This window comes from Stenella coeruleoalba (assembly GCF_951394435.1).
Source record: "Stenella coeruleoalba genome assembly, chromosome: 1".
Lineage (NCBI taxonomy): Eukaryota > Metazoa > Chordata > Mammalia > Artiodactyla > Delphinidae > Stenella > Stenella coeruleoalba.
This window is the reverse complement of record NC_137169.1, coordinates 22568279-22593023: the sequence shown is the minus strand read 5'-3', so window position 1 is coordinate 22593023 and position 24745 is coordinate 22568279. Positions and strand designations below refer to the sequence as shown.

Genomic DNA, 24745 nt, shown 5'->3' with positions numbered 1-24745 from the left:
CAAGAAAAAGAGGGAGAAGACTCAAAACAATAAAATTAGAAATGAAAAAGGAGAAGTTACAACAGACACCGCAGAAATACAAAGCATCCTAAGAGACTACTACAAGCAACTCTATGCCAATAGAATGGACAACCTGGAAGAAATGGACAAATTCTTAGAAAGGTATAACTTTCCAAGACTGAACCAGGAAGAAATAGAAAATACGAACAGACCAATCACAAGTAATGAAATTGAAACTGTGATTAAAAATCTTCCAACAAACAAAAGTCCAGGACCAGATGGCTTCACAGGTGAATTCTATCAAACATTTAGAGAAGAGCTAACACCCATCCTTCTCAAACTCTTCCAAAACATTGCAGAGGAAGGAAAACTCACAAAAACTCATTCTATGAGGCCACCATCACCCTGATACCAAAACCAGACAAAGATACTACAAAAAAAGAAAATTACAGACCAATATCACTCATGAATATAGATGCAAAAATCCTCAACAAAATACTAGCAAACAGAATCCAACAACACATTAAAAGGATCATACACGATGATCAAGTGGGATTTATCCCAGGGATGCAAGGATTCTTCAATATACACAAATCAATCAATGTAATACACCATAGTAACAAACTGAAGAATAAAAACCATAAGATCACATCAATAGATGCAGTAAAACCTTTTGACAAAATTCAACACCCATTTAAACTCTCCAGAAAGTGGACATAGGGGGAACCTACTTCAACATAATAAAGGCCATATATGACAAACCCACAGCAAACAGCATTCTCAATGGTGAAAAACTGAAAGCATTTCCTTTAAGATCAGGAACAAGACAAGGATGTCCACTCTCACCACTATTATTCAACATAGTTTTGGAAGTCCTAGCCACGGCAATCAGAGAAGAAAAAGAAATAAAAGGAATACAAATTGGAAAAGAAGAAGTAAAACTGTCATTGTTTGCAGATAAAGAATCCTAAAGATGCCACCAGAAAACTACTAGAGCTAATCAATGAATTTGATAACGTTGCAGGATACAAAATTAATGCACAGAAATCTAATTAATGCACAGAAATCTCTTGCACTCCTATACAGTAATGATGAAAAATCTGAAAGAGAAATTAAGGAAACACTCCCATTTACCACTGCAACAAAATGAATAAAATACCTAGGAATAAACCTACCTAGGGAGACAAAAGACCTGTATGCAGAAAACTATAAGACACTAATGAAAGAAATTAAAGATGATATCAACAGATGGAGAGATATACCATGTTCTTGGATTGGAAGAATTAATATTATAAAAATGACTATACTACCCAAAGCAACCTACAGAGTCAATGCAATCCCTATCAAATTACCAATGGCATTTTTTACAGAACTAGAACAAAAAATCTTAAAATTTGTATGGAGACACAAAAGACCCTGAATAATAGCCCAAGCAGTCTTGAGGGAAAAAAATGGAGCTAGAGGAATCAGACTCCCTGACTTCAGACTATACTACAAAGCTACAGTAATCAAGACAGTACGGTACTGGCACAAAAACAGAAATATAGATCAATGGAACAGGATAGAAAGCCCAGAGATAAACCCACGCATCTATGGACAACTAATCTATGACAAAGGAGGCAAGGATATACAGTGGAGAAAAGACAGGCTTTTCAATAAGTGGTGCTGGGAAAACTGGACAGCTACGTGTAAAAGAATGAAATTAGAATGCTCCCTAACACCATACACAAAAGTAAACTCAAAATGGATTCGAGACCTAAATGTAAGACCGGGCACTATAAAACTCTTAGAGGAAAACATAGGAAGGACACTCTTTGACATAAATCACAGCAAGATCTTTTTTGATTCACCTCCTAAAGTAATGGAAATAAAAACAAAAATAAACAAATGGGAACTAATGAAACTTAAAAACTTTTGCACAGCAAAGGAAACCATAAACAAGATGAAAAGACAACCCTCAGAATGGGAGAAAATATTTGCAAATGAATCATTGGACAAAGGATTAATCTGTTAATATATAAACAGCTCATACAGCTCAAAATTAAAAAAAAAACAACCCATCCAAAAATGGGCAGAAGACCTCAACAGACATTTCTCCAAAGACATACAGATATCCAAGAAGCACATGAAAAGCTGCTCAACATCACTAATTATTAGAGAAATGCAAATCAAAACTACAATGAGGTATCACCTCACACCAGTTAGAATGGGCATCATCAGAAAATCTACAAACAACAAATGCTGGAGAGGGTGTGGAGAGAAGGGAACCCTCTTGCACTGTTGGTGGGAATGTAAATTAATACAGCCACTATGGAGAACGGTATGGAGGTTCCTTAAAGAACTAAAAATAGAATTACCATATGACCCAGCAATCCCACTACTGGGCATATTCCCAGAGAAGACCATTATTCAAAAAGGCACATGCACCCCAATGTTCATTGCAGCACTATTTACAATAGGCAGGTCATGGAAGCAACCTAAATGCCCACTGACAGACGAATGGATAAAGAAGATGTGGTACATATATACAATGGAATATTACTCAGCAATAAAAAGGAATGAAATTGGGTCATTTGTTGAGACGTGGATGCATCTAGAGACTGTCATACAGAGTGAAATAAGTCAGAAAGAGAAAAACAAATATCGTATATTAATGCATATATGTGGAACGTAGAAAATGGTACAGATGAACTGGTTTGCAGAGCAGAAACTGAGACACAGAAGTAGAGAAAAAAACGTATGGACACCAAGGGGGGAAAGCGGCACGGGGTGGGAGTGGTGGTGTGATGAACTGGGAGATTGGGATTGACATGTATAGACCGATGTGTATAAAATGGATGACTAACAAGAAAAAAAAAATATGTATATATATATATATATATATATATTAAAAAAAAAAGAAAACTCAACACAAGCAACCCGAGCTCATTCAAATTACTAACAATGAAGGAGAAATATTACTAAAGGTAGGAAGTAAACAAAAATTTTAAGTACTAAATTCTTACATGATTTTAAATTTAATTGTAATAAATTGATTATAATTATTATAGCTGTTTCTTATTTACACTTTCAGGCGTGGTGCTCAAGTTGATTCCATACAGTACTGTATTTTATATAAGCTTTACAACAGAATAATTAAGTAGATACTAACATCATGTGGGTGGAGGTGGGGTGGGGGGGGCATCAGGGCTCACAGACATTCAACCACTTGTTTAAGTTAGCAAATGAAGAAGCTGGGACCTGGGGCTTCCCTGGTGGCACAGTGGTTAAGAATCCACCTGCCAATGCAGGGGACACGGGTTCGAGCCCTGCTCCGGGAAGATCCCACATGCCGCCCTGGTCCGGGAATATCCCACGTGTCGCGGAGCAACTAAGCCTGTGCGGCCACAACTACTGAGCCTGCACTCTAGAGCCCACGAGCCACAACTACTGAGCCCACGTGCTACAACTACTGAAGCCCACACGCCTAGAGCCCGTGCTCCGCAATGAGAGAGGCCACCGCAATGAGAGGCCCGCGCACCACGGCAAGGAGGGGCCCCTGTTCACCACAACTATAGAGGGCCCGCGCACAGCAATGAAGACCCAACACAGCCAAAAATAAATTAATTAATTAAATACATTTTTAAAAAAGCTGGGACCTGAACTCAGGTTTGTTTGACCCAAAGCCCATGTTATCAACCATTACACTAGTCTGCCTTCCCTAACTGAATTGGGTGGATATAAGCAATCAGATCCAAGATAATGTTGCTTTTGAAAAAGTATTTTGGGACATCTTGAGATCAGTAATCTCTTCTGAAAAGAACTGCCCCAGAAAAGCCTAGCATTATTTGCAGGAAGTGATTAGCAACCCTGTGAAGAAAGGTTATTTATCATGTTTACTGTAGTCTTTGGTTCTGATACATCAAAGTGTGTCCTACCTGGGCAGCCTCATAAGTGATGGTCTTGGTCTCAGTGTGGACTATAGGGACGTCTTTGGTTGGAATTTCACTTTTCACAGCATTGGCAGTGTCTGAGATGGTGACGGTCTGAGTCTTCACCAGGGGAGGCTGTGAAGCAGTAAAGAAACAGAGTTACCGGAGTCTTCCGAAGGCTGTGGAGAACTAACCTTCTGACATTGAGCTGATCAAAGTGATTGCTCTAATCAAGCAAAGGGCTAGCTCAATCTCTGCCCAAGACTTGGACACTATTCCAAAGTAGCCCTGACAAGGTGTCAAATCATGAAAGATATTAAAGAACAGCATTACGATAATCACTTTCATATGCTTAATGGAAAGCTATGATATCAGACAGTTACGATTGGTGATACAAAACACTTCAGACTGACCTTCAGAATTTGAATATAAAACTACTTGCCAAATAGCACTCACTTTTGTTTGTCCTTGTGACTGTACCATCAAAATTAAGAAAATCAGCCACATTTCCTCCTCTATGTACAAATGGTACAGGAAATAGCAGTGGCTCGGAACACATTACCCTGGAATTCATTAACTTCTTTCAAATCAATGTCAGACATTCACTTTGGAGTTATTGAAAAGAAACAGTATTTGGAAAACTGGAGAGAAAATAATCAGTTCTACCACCACCTGGTGATTAATCTCAGAATTTCAGAAGAATGAACATGAGCGAAATACCAAAGGTTTCTTGTCCATCAGCTCACCTTCCCCAAGACTATAAATCACCCTAAAACTACCATTTGATTGTGGTAAAGTTAATTACGGCCATCCACCTTAGCATAGGAGATTAGTACCTACAATCATGGAAGCTCCCGTGAGCGGGGTCAGTGGGAGTGGTGGGCTGCGCTATGTGGCTGCAATATACAAAAAATTATTTGGGGCCTGACTCCTTATTTAAAAAGTCAGTTACCCCTTGTAATTAAGAGTATTTGAATTTTTTGGGCTGGGTCTCAGAACACTGAGGGCTCCTCATCACAGAAGTCTCAGAAATTCACCTCTTTACACAGCCCATACTTGAGCAAGGAAAAGAGGAACATACTTACACCAGCTTCATAAAGATAAACAGCTGGAGTTTACCCCCAAGAGTTTTGTTAAGTCAACAGGGGAAAGAGCATTTCTAGCCTTGGTGTTAGTGACTCTGAATAAATTTCTTTGTAGTAATCAAGGACTTCAATTATATTCTGTGATTTTGAAAAAAAGCCAAGAGGCTACTACCCTCACCACTGCCACCACCACCACCTCCTCCACAGAATAGATTCTGGCCCTCTCCCAAAGTGAGTCATTAGATCTGCACGACTGAATCAGTTACTACCTGGAAACTTCGAATGAGGGTGGGGAACTGGTTACCCACACGAGAGTCAAGAAATGATCCATTTTGCTCTCCAACAGGCTCTCCTGGTATAACATGTTCTTCACTACTCTCTGCTTTTTTTTCAGCAAGTTGCAGCTGAGAGGAAGCTGGTGATATTGAGGACTTTAAGGCACTGGCCTGTTCCTCCACTCCTACACATTCCCCACTTGGACCTCTCGACATTTCCTTAATATCAAGATAGCCAGTTGCCCCCTGCTCCTTCTCTTCCGTCTCCTTGCTGCTTATGGAGAGGGAGCCAAAGTCAAAGTTTTGTGGAGACTCCAACGGGGTAGTCATTTGGCTCTTACTAGGAATTATTGAATGCTTGGGGCCCTCCCATTCAGAGTCAGGGTTGGTAGATGGCCCCTTGGTCATGGCAGCCACCTCCTCTGTGCGAATGCCATTTATAGTCTACAAATGAATGAACACATACAAAAGCAAGATTAGGAATTCGTGGGGAATACAGTGAACTCTGAGAATCAACAATGATTTCTAAGAGGCCTCAAAAATATTAATACTGGGCTTCCCTGGCGGTACAGTGGTTGAGAGTCCGCCTGCCAATGCAGGGGACGCGGTTTAATGCCCCGGTCCGGGAAGATCCCGCATGCCGCCGAGCGGCTGGGCCCGTGAGCCATGGCCGCTGAGCCTGCGCATCCGGAGCCTGTGCTCTGCAACGGGAGAGGCCACAACAGTGAGAGGCCCGCGTACGGCAAAAAAAAAAAAAAAAAATTAATACTAATATAAACCAAGAATCTTAACTCCTGAGGTGGTCAAAAGGAAGAATTACTGTTCACTAAACATGTCAGCAGCTTAAGTGATTCCAACCTCATTTTGGTCATATTTCTACAACATGGTTAATCTGAGAAACGATTTCGATGTGCCTCACAAGCACTTCATATTACAAGCACTTCGTATTACTATGGTGTTCTCTGTATAACACATATTCCTAAATACCTAACTCATTACTATGCACAGGACACAATGCAATTTATGAGTCAATAAAACATATTCTTGAGGAGTCTGATCAGATTGAAAAATATTCCACATATCTCCAAGCCATATGTATCATCATGCTGGCCCATAATGGAGAAGCTAAAATCTAGACTTTGGTTGGCAGAGATATGGAAATTGAGTACATCCAGCACAGACTTAATCCAATCATCGTCAAAGAATTAACTATAATATCAAAAATAGTGAAACATTTCTTTGTAAACAGAATAAATGCAACTGAGCAGCTGAGAAGTATTTCTCCACAGATGAATGACATATCTCCAACCCCTAAGAGAAATAAATCCTGGAAACACAGAGTTCCCTCCTGGGCTAAATGCCTCACATCACAGGGAAAATAGATCTAAAATAAGAACTTTCAAGAGAATGTGGAGAGAAGATAACATCACAGTAGACCTACTCCTAAAGTTTAAAGAAAGGTGCTGTGGGTGGAAGAAAAGTAGGAATTCACACTATTAGGAAAAGAATAGGAACCATTTGAGAAATGAACAATCTAATAGAAGCCAAATGTCAGGAAAATCTGCATGTGCTCACCAGAGGGCTGTACATAAGCCACTTAGGTCTGAAATTTTGGTAAGATCAATTTACCATATTACATGCTTGCCATAAAGGAACTTAGCAGAAAAGGACTCTTTTCAAAAGGTGTTCCTGGAGCAGATGACGTACGCTTGGAGCAGCCTGCACATTTCAGTGCTCACATCACACTACACATAGTATACTTCTTAAAAAATCGCTGCTGCTCCTTAAGTTGTAAAACAGCCTACATTTTGATGAATATAAACCAGTGGCCAAGAAAGGTAAGAAAAGATGCACTGCGCTCAAGAACTCCAGGCCAGCCTTACTGCTAGAAACAGTCAACTCAAGAGCATCTCAAAGTGGTACAAGTTGAACTCACATTAGGCAGGTCTTTCACTGACTGATCATGAATATTACTTAGCACATGAAAAGGTGGAATTGAGAGATGACAAGAGAAACTGTCTCTGTCTGCAGATGTATCAGAGATACATAAACTACTCTTGCTAAGGGTATATGAATTTCCTTGTGTTTAAAATGAAAGTGATACTTGGTTTGGCTCACAGGGTTCTGAAGATCAAATACAATAATATATATGAAAGCATGTAAATTCTGTAACTGTCAATTACCATTAGATTCACTTAATTCAATCAACATTACCTGAGCACCTATAATAGGCTAGGGCCTGGAGGGCACTAGAATGAGTTTGTTGTTATGTTATTAACACACTGTACTACTTTCTAGGGCACTTATCTCACCATTTCTTTTGAGTCAGACAAGCTGCTATGGAGCTGCCCAAAAATAGACCAGCTGGTAATAAACAAACAGGCTTTCTCAAATTGCTATATGCTAGCTCTAGCGCTGTGAATAGCATATCCCCACCCACTCACATGGAGAGGCACTTCATGGCTTCTCCAAATAATTCTGTCACAAATGAGAAGGCTGATTAATAACCAGGGGAATACCTAAGATAATCAAGTAAGAGCCAACTTTATACCAGTCTGCTCAAGTGATAAGTAGTGGTCTGTCATCAAGAAGCCATTTGTGAATTAAACGTTGCTTAGGCCAGCACCACCTGGCCCAAAGTTGCCTACTGCTGAGTAAAATTAGATAGATCAATCATGTTTTTCAAAGCAGGAACAGACGAGACCAAGGGTAAAAGCTGTAGCCACAGTAATATCAATTCAGCAAATATTTACTGATCACCTAATATGTATTAGTCACTGGAAATGAAAGGAAAACTGATAACAGTTGGGTTGGATTACCACTTAGAACACTCCCACATATGGTCAAATCAGCCGCTCCAGTTGGCTCTGTTGTCCAGGTCTCTTGGACAACACAGCCAACTACTTACTGGACACTCTCCCAGGCATATGGAACACAATATGCCCCAAACTAAACTCATCTATTCCACTCTAATATCTCCCTTATCTGTCTACTCTTCTCTATTCCCACACTTACTATCTTCATTCAGGCTCTAACAGTGCCTCACCCCACTTACTACTAATGCCCTAAACAATTTTTCTTCTTTTCTTTCTTCCTTCCTTCTTTCTCACCTCAAACCTTCCCTGAACACATCCTATATTCTGTCGTGAAAATATTTATTTCTAAAATGAAACATTGAAAATTCCATTTTTCAGGTTAAAATCCTTCAGTGGTTCTTCATTGCCTTCTGGATAAAGTTCAGGTCCTTTATTAAGACATAGAAAATACTTTAAAATATGACTCCTACCTCTCTCTCCAGCTTCACCTTGCTGTAACTTCACATACATCCTTCTCTCCATGAATTCAAGACAATTTGCAGTTCCTAGAACAGAGCATGCTTTCTTTTGTCCCCGTGCCTTTGTCAATATCGTATTGTTCCTTCTGCCTGCAAGTCCATACTCAGCTCAGGTCAGTTCTTCTAGAAGTTTCCCCCAACTGCCTAAAGTATATTTAGATACCATGCCTCTTTTGTTCCCGTTGTACCCTGTCATTATTGGTTTACTCATCTGTCTTTTCCATTAGACTGATAAGAACTTGCTATGTTTCTTAGCTCTGTTAATCTCTCTTGCACAGTTTTTGGCACGTAATAGATGTTCAGTAAAAACTTGTTGAAATTATACCAAATAAATCCAGGAACCCTAAGAATTGCTTTGACTTGTGCTATTCAAAAATTAAAAAGGCTTGGGACTTCCCTGGTGGTGCAGTGGTTAAGAATCCGCCTGCCAATATAGGGGACAGGGGGGTTTGAGCCCTGGTACGGGAAGATCCCACATGCTGCAGAGCAACTAAGCCCGTGCGCCACAACAACTGAGCCTGCGCTCTAGAGTCTGTGAGCCACAACTACTGAGCCCGTGTGCCACAACTACTGAAGCCTGCGCGCCTAGAGCCCATGCTCCGCAACAAGAGAAGACATCGCAATGAGAAGCTCACACACTGCAATGAAGAGTTAGCTCCCGCTCGCTGCAACTAGAGAAAGCCCACATGCGTCAACGAAGACCCAAGGCAGCCAAAAATAAAAAATTAATTAAGTAATTTAATTAATTAAAAAAAAACCCAGAGATGCTCTTTCAAAAAAAAAAAAAAATTGAAAAGGCTTGTTTACAAAGAACATAAGAAGTGGCCCACTTGACCAGACCAGCATTCTGGTCCAGCATTCTATCTCCTACATCAGTAAAATAAGAGGAAAACTAACATTATTGCATGTTCACTGTGTGACAGTCACTCTAACATGTTTTCTCATTTAATTTTTCACAACCTCACTATGAGGTAGTCACTATCTCTATTTTATAGATGAAGAAACAGAGAGGGTAAGCAAGTCAGACCTAGGAAGTGATGGAACTAGGGTTTAAACTAAGGTCAGTGTTTGATTCAAAAGCCCATTTCTTCCCATGGCAAAAGAAAGTATCTCAAGTAGGCCCAAAGGACATGTCCTATTATGTTCAAAAGAATATACACTAAACCTGACTATTCTTTTGGGAAGCACAAAGTTGTCCAAAGTCCTTAGCAGAGTCTGGTTTTAGTGGCCGACACCATACTTTGAAATATAAGGAGAAGGCTGTAAAGCCAGAAGAAAAGATTGGGTCAAAAAGAAGATCTAAAATCCCCATGACATAAGACACCCACAATTTGGCATCTAACGTGAGTGAGGAATTTTAACTGACAGTGCTGTGCCTTTGGCTATGACCATCAGCATGGACCACTGGATTATATAAGATTCTGCACAGCTGCATATACCAAACTGGCCTGGAAAATTTAAAGGGATCTTCTCAAGGATATGAATAAATATATGACTGCGTCTGCACCACCCACAGTAACAGATAAAATTGAGATCTGATGTGTTGCTTGTCTGGCCTGATGCAGGATCTATAAGAAGGATGCTACAATACAAAGACCAGTTGCCTGTATAAAGTACCACAAGGCTGTCTAGTTGGTTTCAAGAATATGAGAAGGGGGACTTCCCTGGCGGCGTAGTGGTTAAGAATCTGCCTGCCAATTCAGCAGACACGGGTTCGATCCCTGGTCTGGGAAGATCCCACATGCCGTGGAGCAACTAAGCCCGTGCATCACAACTACTGAGCCTGTGCTCTAGAGCCCGTGAACTACAACTACTGAGCCCGTGCGCCACATTCTCATTGTAATGAGAAGCCCGTGCACCGCAACAAAAGAGTAGCCCCCGCTCGCCACAAGTAGAGAAAGCCTGTGCTCAGCAACGAAGACCCAAGGCAGCCAAAAATTAATTAATTAGTTAATTATTTAATAAAAGAATATGAGAAGGAAGAATGTTAGACCAATATTTAAGTGAGCAGGAACATTATTTGATTGAAAATTCTCAATTTTACTTAAAACGTCAATGGTTCCTGCTAAGTATGATAATTCAGAAATCAAGAGATTTTTTTTTCCCCCTAAAGGCTTTCTCTTGAAAATGACTTATTCAAATGGATTATGTCACAGGATCATCAAATCCTGAGTATGTATGTGACTTTGTGAGTTATAAATAACCTCTCCCTTGACTTAGGGATTACAGATATTAAGAGCAGGATATGGGTGTTTTATAGGTATTTTGCTGCTACTCCATTAAATGCAATCCAGAGTCTTTCCTTTTAGGTTATTTTTGAAGGAAGGGATTTATATATTTGAAGAGACTATTGAGAGAAGTACAGTTATGCTGACAAGACTCTCTTATCCTATAAGCAACACAATGAAAATAAATCCTGAAAATCTTTCTAAAATTTTGCTACATAAGCAAGAGCCATATAAGTTTTTTTCTGGAGGGCCTATGTGGTAATTTTCCCCACACACATTTTGTCCTTGTTCCTTGCTTAATGAAGTCCAATTTTACCTTTAGATGGCAATAGGAAAACAATTCCTTTCTCTGTTAAAAAAAAAAAAAGAAAAGGAACCTGCTATTGTCTCATTTTAGCTTCCTATACATTAAAATCCTGGGTAGGCAGTTAAGGACCAAATGAAGAACAGCAGCTCTTTCCCTGCCAACCTTGTCATATGATTTCAGGGTCATACTTTCATTTCAGGACCATGATTAGATTGTTGGAATAAGGGAAGAAGGCAAAAATGCTAACTTCAAAGACTAAATCCCCCTCTTAATAATATATGCTATGTTTTATTTCTTACCAATTTAAAAATTATATTTTCCAATGTGTGTAATTATATACATGAAAAAGATGTCAAGGTATACTAAAATATCAGTAGGGGTAGGACTGCAAATAATTTGATTTCTTTCTTCGTGTTTTTCTGTATTTCCCAACCTTTTTAAAATGAATATGCATTACCTTTGTAATAAAAATGCTATTAAATAATTTTTCTTATGCAGGCTTTTACACGGGTTTCCTAATGAAGTGGTCTGTAAAACGCAAAGAGTCTGGTAAACAATTTATGAAGGAAGTGCTGATAAATCCTTAATATACTCCAAGCCTCTGAAAACAGTTAAAAATAAACCTTAATGGTTTCCTAAATGAAAAAGTAGTTAATGGAAAGAATGATAAGAAATGTCAGTAACTGGTAAGTAGTATAAAAATTCTCTTTTATATGGAGAATGTAATATAAAACTGTAGTAATTTAGTGAGTGGATTTTGAAAGTCAAAGTCAAGGGTGATGGACAATCTATCTGAGTGGAGAAGAAATAGCTCAAATTTAAGGTGTAGCTTCATTACATTTTGTTTAATGCTTTCTGATTTAGAAATGGCAGGGATATTCTCAGGAATATGACTAAAAATATGGTTGTATCTGTGAGTTGTCACAGAGTTTCTGTGAATTTCTTATTAGACATCTGCTTCTGAAACAGTAAAGACACTTAAGGAAAATTATCACTCTCTTGCCAAAGTCATGATAGCAACTGGGAATATAAAATATTAAAGTGTCCAAGACCTGATTTGAACATTAACTCTAGATTAGTGATATAGACTATAGATAAACACTATCATACTTCACATCAGAATGCTTTATATTCCTTGTGTGTGTGTGGTTTTTTGTTTGTTTGTTTTGGCTGAGTGCCCTACACCTCAGGCTGAGACCTTCTTTTACTGAAATTAAGTATAAGACAGCAGAATGAAATGACCAAATTCAATAAAGAGTTGTTTAATTGCCACTTCAGAAGAGAATCCTCTTTTAGGTGCTTTTGAGATAAATAAAAGAAGGCAGTGATCCATTTTCCAGGGTACTTAGATTTAGCTGAATGAAGGTATTAACAATGATATGTACAGATAGCAGTTACATATATCTGCATAATAAACTTAGGGCTGTGTGGTGGTTGGGCAATGGTGGAACCCTGGGGAGAAAGCAAACTTTTATCAGAGCTGGTCAGTAAGCTTAATTACAGTGTCTTGTTATTTTTTGTGCCTTCTCAGGTATTATAACATTACACTAAACACTGGAATAAGCCAGTCAACAATGTTACTGAGTCCACCATTAGCAGAATTAGACAGCTGACAGGACAATTTTAAAAGAAGGAAGAAAATACAGTGATATCAGTTACAAAGCTAACTTCTAATGAGAGTCTTGGAATCAATATATGTTTAATATTAAGTTTTCAGGAAAACCCTTTTCCTTCATATTCTACTCAGTATTTTCAAAGATCTATTTTTAGAATATCTGTGAAAATTTTATCATCATATATATATGCATGTTTAAACAGACATTATAGACAAATTAATAAATATGGGTTTTCTTACTTGCTGAAATTATACAAGACAAATTTTAAGAGAAGGGCAATTAACATGCTAAGGTGACATTTTATTTTATCAAAATGACTAAATTGAGAAGCAGGAAACACAAATGATGACTGCAAAAGAATTTTCTTAGTTTGGCCAGACCAAAATACAAATTCTCTCACTAAATTACAGAAATATCCTGTCTTAACCCACTTTACCAGTGCCATCTTAAATAGTCTCAAACATTCCCTTCCAAATCAGCAAGAGTTTCACTTTTACATAAATATACTTAGAGGCTCGAGCACAGAAAACCAAAAATACTTTCTTTGATGAAGAACAAATAATTATTAGAATTATAAAATGTCATTTGGTTTGATGACAAGGTGTTTTTGGTTTGTTTGCTTTTGGACACCAATCTAATTTTCCTCAGACCTGGTACTTGAGGTTTGATTTAATTAATGGGAATTTGAACTATTGATCTATTTAAATATCCCCAATAAATACATAAAGGAAACAACTATTTTCTTCTAAAAAATTCAATTCTTTTTATTGAATGATTTTTAAACCAGGAACCAGATTATCCCCAAGGCCAAACAAAAGCCCTGAGACTCTCTGTCTCAACAATAGGAAAGACCTCATTTCTTACTCCCATCTTCTGGTTCCTACTGACTGAAAGATCCTATTTCAGGTTCTGGGACATTCTGTGAAACAACCTGAGGGATTTAAGGCAAGTTAAGGGCAGTCCAGTATTAATAAACCAACTCATTAGTGGTTTGGGGATCTTAGAGCACCATTGTTAATACCTAGTTTTATAAGTCATTAGAGCCTCACAAATTCCAACCCTCTCCTTAATTCACTTTCTGTAACTTTCATCACACTTTCACTTGGGGACTAAGTGACTTAGGATATAGCTGTGTCATAACAGAATATCACTGGACTGAAACATGAAAGACCTGGATTTAGCTCCAGTTCTCTCACTTAAAAACTGCTTGTTCTTAAGTAGGTCCCTGAGCCACTCTGAGACTCAATTTTATCACATAAAGCAAGAACACCACTACCGGGGCTTCCCTGGTGGCGCAGTGGTTGAGAGTCTGCCTGCCGATGCAGAGGACGCGGGTTCGTGCCCCGGTCTGGGAGGATCCCACATGCCGCGGAGCGGCTGGGCCCGTGGGCCATGGCCGCTGAGCCTGCGCGTCCGGAGCCTGTGCTCCGCAACGGGAGAGGCCACAGCAGGGAGAGGCCCGCGTACCACAAAAAAAAAAAAAAAAAAAGGAACACCACTACCTACCTGATATGGTTACTGTGAGGGTTAACTGTGCAGAGTGTTCAAACTGAGGTGCTAAGCAAATACTAGATATTATTTGTCATTATACTATATTTCTTAAAATATTACTTTTTGCAAAGAAACATGAACCAGAACCAGTCTTTATGGAAGTGTTTCTTGAGTATCCAAATTAGCCAACCCTATGGATTTAACTAAGGCTGGTCTTTCAGCTGAGCACGTTCTGAGCCAGGTTCTCACTATATTTTAGAGGACATCACCAGGTAGAACTTAGAAAAAAACTGTGATAGAAGATAAGAACTAAAATTGATACACTATGAGGATATTTAATTATTTCTGAGCCAAGATTCTCATGAATAACACTGGATAGGCCATTTTTAATAGTTTTGAAAACATTTCTGATTAGTCACAAAATTTACAATCATTTTAAAGCTTAATAGATTTATTGCTGTTTCTAAGCCCAAAGCATATCTTTTTATGCTACGACCCACAGATTCTGCTTCCAGAAATTCCTAAATTTTCTGTAAAAAGAGACTCTGAGATTTAGCATACTATCTCTATAGTCACTTTACCCAATGGAACCCTAAATCCACCACATCTATTAAACTACCATTGGTTTTCACATTCTCTTCATTCTATTTTGCCATTCAATCAAGTAAACTGAGAGTTAGGACTAACCTTGGAAATACTGCTTAACGGTATGATCAACTCTGTAATGTCACCATCATCTTTGCAATGACTCTGTGGCCTATTGAAATGCAAATACTTCAGGGAAGGTTAATACATTAAACTTTTATCAGCGTTCCTGTATGTCAGGAAAAATGGGGGTTTGGGGATTCATTAAGCTTATATAATTAAAAAAATAAGTTTTGATAAGAAAAAAGGAGTGAGCAGAAGGTGGCAGTGGGATTAAGGGGGAGGGGTGTGCACAGACACACATACACCCACAGAGCACATTACCCTTGCTTTGCAAACCCCGTAAGAAATGCTTTGTACTGCAAATGCCCACAGAACCAGCAGGAATCGAGGTTATCTTGCTAAGCACAGAAGGAAGATACCCAGCAGAAGAGTCCAGCTCCTGGTTCTTAACTAAAGTAAACGATAAATATTACAGTCACTTAAATTATCAAGATGTATTTAAATAATACCCCCAAATGGTCTGCAACATGCAAACTAAAAAATGTAGTAGACTCCAATCCTGATAAGATCAGTTAATTGCGAGTGCTTTGTTTCCACATACTTCTCTCTAACAAAACATGGCAAGTTTATGTCTCAGCAAAGAATGGCTTTAAGTGCCTTGGGGAAAAGCTCTAAAAAGCGAAACACATGTCTTTATACATTTACTATATTATCGATATTTGTAATCTTATTCCTATTTTGAAAAATTAGTAATATCGGTGTTTCCCTTGGTTATAAAATAACGCTAGCCTGGTGATTTTTTTGTTTGTTTTTTAATTTGTTAAGTTGAAACAAATGCTTTTAAAGGGGCACTTGCAATAAGAGATAAATCAGATGTGGTAATGGCTTCTTTTGTAAAAGCCATGTGTAAACAGCACATAAAGATGACAGGTCAAGCAGCAGCAGCCCATTCTTCAGCCGAAAAAGGAAACAAACGAAGAAAGGAGAACAAAAATTACCAAAAAGAAAAACATCCCCTGGCCCCTCCACCCCCAAAACCTTCATAAATAATAGTTTTGATACACTTTCGGTGGAAAACTCACGTCAACTGGCAGTTTAGAAAAGGACGTTAGAATCACAAATGCTCAAGATGGGGATAAACTAACAACAGAGTAACCACGTGGCTAGCAAAAGACGATTTTAAAATTCTATCTTTCCTCTCTAGTGTGTCATTCTTAATCATGCAATACATTTCTCTTCAGCCTAAATTTTCTCTCTTGGCTATATCTTCCCCTACATTTTTTTTTTTTTAATAAAGTTGCTAGGCTACTGGTCCCTCCCTGGCTAGAAGTACATCCTTATAGTGCTCACTAGCTTCTCCACAAAACTTGAGTCATTTTCATTGTCCATTGCTATTCTCTGGCATATAAAAATTACATCTGGATAAAGGAGCTTACTTAGGAAGACACTGGCCTTTATTAAATTACGGTTGGTAAAATTGCCTATTGTACGAAAATCAAAATCATTCTATAATGCAGCCTTTTACAAATGCCAGCAAATGGAATTTGGCAATGACAATTATCCTTCAAACATAGTTTTCACCATTTCCTAAATAGTGCTGTTATTAGATTATCCCCAGAATAGGTGAATGTAAAAGCAAACAGCTGTAAAATCGGTGCCTGATGCAAAATTTTAACTATTAAATAATAGAAAATTTTGCCTTAACACTGCACTCACCAGCAAGGACTCCACAGATCAAATGAGTGTTCTCAAACCTGAATAGAGCTATAGAAATCAAAGTGATTGAGCATATATGAAAGGTTATACTAAACATGTCTAGGAGACCAGACGTGACCAGTCAAGTTTATTTCATTATACTAAGAAGGGTTGAGTTGAAGAGTTGAAGAGATGGAGATGGAAAGGAAGGGGCTATAACCAGCACAAAAACTCTGATCATTTAGTATGGAACACAATTTAATACACTTGGCAAGATTTCTCAGAAGTCCCAATTCCAAAAATGATTAAAGCCACAAGCACTTAAGGAAAATATTATATCCCAATTTGATATCTAGAAAATAGCACCTTGATTCCACAGAACTATATACAACAGAAAACGATGACTAGATATTAATTAGCTGTGTCTTCTCTTCCCCAAAAATCCTATAATAATGAAATGGTTTTCCATGTTAACATTTTCAATAAATTCCTAAAAGGAATGGGGCTTTGGAGAAACACTACAAAATTTTGTATTACGCAGACATGGCAACAAGGTACATACTTTGTGCTAGTAAACAGACCACTTCAAAATGTGGAGTGTTGGTTTTAAGTAATCACCTGGATGATACAACAGAATCTAGAACTGTGAGAGTAAGATAAGAGACAAGGTTCACCAAGGTGAAGTAAGAGATTAAGCAGTGGACCTTCTGTAAATTCCACATTATAGGAGCAGCTCTCCTCATGCCCACACATCCACACCCACTCCATCCTCACTCTTCAATATGATCAGAGAGGCATTAATAACTACTAATTTGTAGAGTGCTTCCTTTTAAAACAAAACAAAACAAAACAAGACAAATTCAGCATATTAAAAATGCTTCTAACAGATGTGACAATTACATGTGTTGTAGTGACTGGTTAAATGGGTTAGAAAAAAATTATTTTTAAAACTTCGTATAAATAAGTCAAATAGTTCCAAAGCTGGTTTAAAACATTAATATTCTCAGAAGTGAACGCATGTGAATAAGTCATCTCTGTTTTAGGACTGAGCATAAGATAATTACTGGGCCACACAAAAGAGTGAAAATATGGGAAAAACAAGAGAATTTTTCTAGAAAGACTGGCTGACAATATCTCTTGCTGATCTGCTGAAGCAGAGGTTCCTTCCCCCCCTTTTTTGGTAGTGGGTCTGTCTACGTGCAGCATTACTGACTCATTTCCTTAATGATTAGTAGCAACCAGAATCAGATTTGCAATAAGATTTATTCGTAATAATTTTACATATTAACAAAGCAAATAACATGAGAAAAATATCAAAGAAAGTGTTCCAAAAAGAGAAGTTCTTAGCAGATTTCTTTAGGCTTAAATATCTTGCTCAACTGCTAATGGATAAACAATTTATTCAACCGTGAATCATAGCTAAAGGATCCTAGACCAGGGGGAAAGGAACATAGATTGAGGAATGTGTTAGAAAGCACCTCCCAAAGCTAATTACAGACCAAGGAACCCTCCAGAACACAACCAGTCAACTAGGGAGCAAAGACACCTCTGAAAGCATAGAATTTTATTTTATTCTGACTTCTTGGTAAATACTGCCCAAATCAGCCCTGAAGTAGGGAACTCCTCTCAGAGAAATCTTTATTTTGAAAGAGGAACCCTTCTAAAATGTTTCCCTTAGATGCCGAACCTTAAATTTATACACTATGGTGTACCAAAAATTTAGAGTGAAAATCTTCTTTACCATGTTCATCAGATATCTCTAAAACCCGGCTAAAGAGAAGGTGAATTTGGGATTTGTTTCTTTATTCCTTAGGGGGAGATAGAGGCAGACCCTTAAAAACCAAAAAGAACAAAGGGGTTAGCTGGATTTGTCGCTGAACATGTTAAGAGCACAGTTAACACAGAACAATTTGGAAGCTGACAGAGGCAGGCATGTTGTGGTGGTAAAGATATTTTAGATTATTGTTCAGGTGTACCCTGGCTGCCAGATAAATAGGAATGAGTGCCTTGTCTTTTGTTTTCCATTTCTAATCATAAACAAGACCAAAAACACTTCAACACTGAATGAAGATGTTAAGATTTTGACTACAACTTTTCGAAACAGTACAAAGGCAGAAAATCTAACTGATCAGTTCTGTCTCTCTAGACCTATGTCGGGAGTCAGCAGCCTACAGCCAGCAGCCAAATCCAGCCCTTTCTTTGCTTCTGTACGGCTATGAGCTAAGAATGGTTTTACATTTTTAAATGGTTGGGAAAGAAATAGAAAAATATTTAGTGACACATACAAATTATATGAAACTCAGATTTCAGTGTCCACAAATAAAGTTTGACTGGAACATATTCATGTTTCTTTATTTATCCTCAATGCTGCTTTCACTCTACAATGGCAACGTGGAGTACTTTTGACAGAGACTATATGCACTGCAAAGCCTAAAATATTTATTATCTGGTCCTTTACAGAAAAAGTTTGTCAACCCCTGGTCTGACATACAAAACTCTTGATACCACAAGAGTTTGATATATTTGGTGTTTTTATATCATATAAAACACAAGACAAATGTATCAAACTGCTCTCTGAAATGTATTTTAGAGAAACGCAAAATGTCAAATAACAGGTTCTCTTCATGGCATCACACTCCCAAGATGTATTTACACATATAAACAAGTACCCTGGTCTCGATAATACATTCTATAGTGAAAATAGTTGATTATTACTGTGGTAAATGGATAAGAGCTTTTAACTGAATCAAATTATAAGACATTAACAAGAGAGACTGACACCTATCATAGAAGTATACGTAGATTCTTTGAATAAACCAAGGACCATACTACAGGATTAATAGGAGAGACAGTGGCTTCCGGGCCATATATGGGTTTTTTGGGCTACCTGCATGTACTGATTGGGCACGGGGTGATTACTTTGGCACAAACTTGTGTCCTAATACAAGAGATTCTAAGTGAAAAGTTAGACTTTATCTGTTACCATGTTACTAATTATTTAATTCGATTTAACAAATATTAATTATTCATTATATATCTGAGATACAAGGGTGTCTCTGGCAAACAAAGATAGATAAAACAAGGCTTCACACCTCAGAACCTCACAGTTTTGAGGAGACAGGCAGAACTAAAAGAGATGGATTAACATTTCAAATTTTTAATATCACTTTTTCTAGTGGGGCTCTAAGTCAAAATCAGAATGTTAAACAGCAAGTAAGGTTCCATAACTGTATCATATCAAAGTGGTATAAATCAAATCATGTGAGGGCTATTATAGAGGATGTAAAGGTTAGCCAGGCTGTCAGAGAAGGCAAGCAAACTTAGAATGCAGGCTCTGGTGGTATGCTGCTTCAGGATATAATGGCAATACAATCTTGTCAACAGATTCTGGGCTACAAGAAGTTTCCAAAGCTACAAAACTATCCCACCCCCTCCCCACCAACTCCTTTATCTGAAAAACAAACAAAAAACCCCAAGTGCCTGTGTGATCTATGAAGAAGCTAGGATTTCCAGGAATTCCAAAATGTTCTTTTAGAGAGGGCAAGTCACTGGGAAGGGACATAAAACTGAATAAACCATAGGGAAGCAACCAATGGGCAACGGAGCCAGAAAGAAAAAGAGCTGATAAAACAAGAAAAGCTAGAAAAAGAAAGGAAGAAAGCAGAAGGATAACATGCTAGGAGGAAGACTGGGACAGAACTGGATATCAGATGGTAAGTTATCTGAGGGCAAGAACTGTGACTAATTGCAACGTGAGAGTTACTTTTAACTATGGTGAAGACCTTATAATGTGGAAGATAGAAAATTCTTCAGAATGCCTCCATTTAGAACCAAGAAGTGAAAGCTACAGGGAAACAGACTTTGACTTAATACATGAATGATTAATATCTAAAAATTTGGGATGTCGAAAGACATAATGTGCTATATCTTGGGAGATGTTTAATCACAGGCTGGGAGACCACTTGGTCTCTGAATCTCTAAATGATACTGTACAGAAGAATCAAGCATTGGAGGGGAGAGGAGTTGGATTGAGGGCCTATCCAATCCTAAAATTCTGATAATGCTGCCTCTTTGAAACCCATCCCTGCAATACGTTGATTGCCCTAGAGGGCAATGAATAAAGAATGGATAGAGTAACCATGTTTTTCCTTTAATTCTTATTCTCTGTGTTTTGTTGAGATAGGATTCTATACATATGGAGACTCTTCTTTAAAGAGACAGAATTAAACTGCGTCCTTTATTGATTTGGGGGACCTGAAAAGATAGTTGGGACTCTGTGCCTTCCCACCTCCTTTAATCTTTAAGATTAGATTTATTCTGTTATTTACCCCAAACAGGATTTTGACTATGATAAAGGGAAGGGCTACCCTCTAGGATATCAATCACAAAAGATTAGAAAAGCATTCCTAACATAGATGTTTCCTCAACAATCTGTCATCTGTACATTTGGTTAGGCTATTATTAAAGTTATTTAGCTTTCAGCCTTTATTTCTGATCTGTGGGAGTAATAAACTACTCTACTTTCTCTTCTCTTTATTTTTCAAGTTCTAGTATGAAAGAAATTTCGTTTACAACATGAAATACTCCATGAATTTGTAATCGCTGATCACAGCTACCCCACCCCTCTTCCTGTTCCAGCCTAACTTTATATGGCTTTCTTACTTTAACAACAACTTCTTAACCGTTTCAGGTGTCCATTCCTAAGGTCCACACCAACATGTCTCTTTTTGCATCACGTTCTGATGCAGTAAAAAGGAGATCCAAGGGCATGAGGGATAACAGCAGCAGAAGTGAGCCAAGCTTACTGATACTATTCCCAACAGTGTAGAGGAGGCAGATGGAGTTATCCCACAGATAAGAATAAGGAGTTGTCTCCATTTCTACTACCAAAATTACAAGCAACAGGGCTCATTTGAGTGCAGTGAAAAAAAGCAAAACTTCTATGTATAATAGAAACAATATAATAGTCTTCCGCAATGTGATAGAGAATGCTGTAAAAAAGTTTGGGATTTTATAATTTCTATGAAGATGAACAGAAGAGAAGGAAACTTGGTAGAAAAGTTCTATATATCTTTACTATGCTCAATACTCTTGGCAAGAAAAAAGCAACATTGAGAAAGTGTCTCATATTATCTTTGAATTTTCTGTCTTCCTTTTGTAAATACATGATCACTAGGTAAAGCCTAAATATAAATTTTGATTGGTAATGCCTTCAAAAAATAACCAAACCTCTAATGTGTAGGATGTCTTATATGCTTTTCTATAGGAAATATTACAGTAGTGACTTTGGAATGTAGGAAGAAATGAATTGGCTTATATCCACAGAAATTTCAGAGTAAAACTTACAATAATATCTAATAGAAAGAAACGTACTAGGATCTAGGATGGCAACGAAATCTAGTCCACACATAATCACTAGTCTCATGTTAGTCAACAGAGTCAATATCTTCTCCCTTCAAAACTTTTACCAAAGATATAAACAAGTAGTAGAATTGACCCATGCAAACTGAATCTCCTTCATAATCCATGCATTAGCATAAGAATATGGCTAAAAGACAGGTCCAGAATATAGAGGCTGGATTTATCTTCAAGTATGGTCCACTCTAAAATACCATATGGGTAAGATGAATTGCTTAAGAGTACAAGGAATTTTTAACTTTAGTAGTTTTAAGTGTTTGGTCAAATATCAATACAGAGTAGATGGAAATCAACACAGCTATTTAATTGCTTACTTTTATTTTTAAAGATCCAGGAAGTTAATGTGTTTGTTTTTTTAATTTCCAGTCCCCAAAAGACCAAGAATTTAATGACAACCAGAGCTTCTGGTTACTGGAACATGTTACAGATTCATTCTCATGAGGAAGGTTTGTCTCTGCGTTACTAGGTGGAAATCTGGGCACCAAGTAGTTAAGTGAACTTCCCAGAGTCACCCTAGAAATGACTAATAGCAAAACCAAGGCAAAACCCCCAGACTTTTTACTGGTCTGTATTAATACCTTTAGTCCAAATTGTTTTTCACTCATCAACCTGCTGTTAAGAAGCTGAACCAGGGTAAAACCAACACACAGTTATTTGGATCTGTCTCTGGTACCAAGAATGAAATGAGATGTGAGAGGGAAACCAAGACTATTTACAGCTTTATGTTATACATATTGGCAGCAGTGAAAAATATTTTTCCTCTGATAACTGTGACGGGCATATCTTTTGAGCCTGCATTGGCCAGCTTATTAGTCCAATACGAAGTATCAGCCCTTCCCCTCTCAACCATTCTCACCCTATTAACAGAAGAAAGGGCCTCTCCTTTGATCATCAGTAAGGACCTCTGAGGGCTCCTGCTGCACTTCAGAAAACCGAAAAGTATTCTTGGCTTACGGTAGACTTTTAATGGACTTGAAATAACTCCAATACAAAGAGAAACAAAACTCAAGGGGACGTTTACAATAATAATTAATAAAATGCTACGTACATGGATGAAAACTGGAACTATAATCTGAAACAGTTATAAAAGTATCAACAAAATCCTAAGATTATTTCCTTTTTAGTTTCTTGAAAAAAATTCAGAAGAATCTAACCAATGCCATAGTTCTGTTATTTCATAAGGAAAGCTCTCATATCTCTATTTCACAGATAAAGGGGAGTACTGAGGTTGATCACTTTCTGTGCTAAAGAATGGTTCTGCAGGGCTTCCCTGGTGGCGCAGTGGTTGGGAGTCCGCCTACCGATGCAGGGGACGTGGGTTCAGTGCCCCGGTCCAGGAGGATCCCACGTGCCGCGGAGCGGCTGCGCCCGTGGCCCATGGCCGCTGAGCCTGTGCGTCCGGAGCCTGGGCTCCGCGACGGGAGAGGCCACAGCAGTGAGAGGCCCGCGTACCGCAAAAAACAAAACAAAAACAAAAACAAACAAACAAAAAGAATGGTTCTGCAATATTTCAGGTTAATTGGAGGTCTCTTTTTTCTTATTATGAGTGCATCAATAAATATGCTTAATTACAAAATATTTCTTATAAACAGACATAGCCTGTGACATGAAAGATATACTCATACAAGATTTTAAATTTTAACCTGCTTCTCACTTCTTTCCCATCTTTTTGGATAGCCTATAATAACAGAGTAGCAGTTTTCAGGAAATACCAGAGAATTATTTCTACATGTCTCCAGAGAAGATAGAATAATAATAATGGGTGTTGAAGGACAAAAGATTCTTGGCTTTAGGGTTCTCTTTTTTTGCTCTAAGACACCGTCATCTTAAAAACAAAAAGTCTTGTTTAGAAGTTACATCAGCTGGAAGTGTTGAGAAGTAAAGTGCAATAATCTCAATTTGATAACTCTATGAACTCAGCTTCCAAAACAAATATTTGAGACAACATTAACCAAATCATCCATATTGGTACATTCAAGTGCCATAGAAAGCAAGCCACATGCAAGATTTCATTAATAGTGAGGGGAAAAAAAAAACAGGTTAGGTATCCGAGTTGTGTTGTGAAGAGAGAGCACACGCATATTTACTTCAGGTAAGCCTTAAAAATCAACATGCAAACAGAAGACACATACTTGTCACGACAGAACCTTAGCTCACAAGGCCATCAATGAAAAACAATTGATTTCAACACACATGTAAGAATAAACAAGTCCAAAGTCTATCAGAAAAACAAAATATATCGATATCTATTTTAAGCTTATCATAATGGCTAAATATTGCTTCTAGCAATATAATTACTTAACTCATAAAGAAGTAACACAGTATTTTAATTCAGAGAAGGGTATGTTTATGTACAGACCTTGAAGAAATTTGTTATTCCAGGACTTTTAAAGATGGGCAGAGTAGTCTGGAAAATTCAGCCCTGGCTGGAGGCTAAAGGGCACCAGCACCATTTTCCTTAAACCATCAACATTATACTTGTGAAAAATGCATTTAACCTTTGCAGATCTCTTCTATACACCAGGCAGGATAAAGTTGTTTGTCCCTGTACGTCTCAGAAATACACATAAGAAGGCCACAGAAGTCAAAAGCCCTTTTCCACAAAAGGCCTTTGTATATATTGGTTTGATATATCAAGAAAAGGAGTGGTTATAGATTCACAGATTAAAATGTATCATTTTAAGGCTTTTGAAAGGTTAGCAACTTGAACTTTTTTCTTAAACTACAGAGCCCATGC

The 24745-nt window shown here is 37.9% G+C and overlaps 1 protein-coding gene across 14 annotated transcripts in view; it reads right to left on the bottom strand.

Annotated features, from left to right (window-relative positions):
• Nucleotides 1-24745, bottom strand: part of EPB41 (erythrocyte membrane protein band 4.1) — a 205130-nt gene that overhangs the window by 23816 nt on the left and 156569 nt on the right. For 13 of the 14 annotated variants that reach the window (XM_079913022.1, XM_079913024.1, XM_079913018.1 and 10 more), the window contains one exon: nucleotides 3918-4046. In XM_079913022.1, the coding sequence (XP_079769148.1) occupies nucleotides 3918-4046 (129 nt within the window). Of the gene's footprint in view, nucleotides 1-3917; nucleotides 4047-5265; nucleotides 5716-24745 lie in introns of all 14 variants that reach the window. The other variant, XM_079913023.1, reaches the window with a different exon arrangement.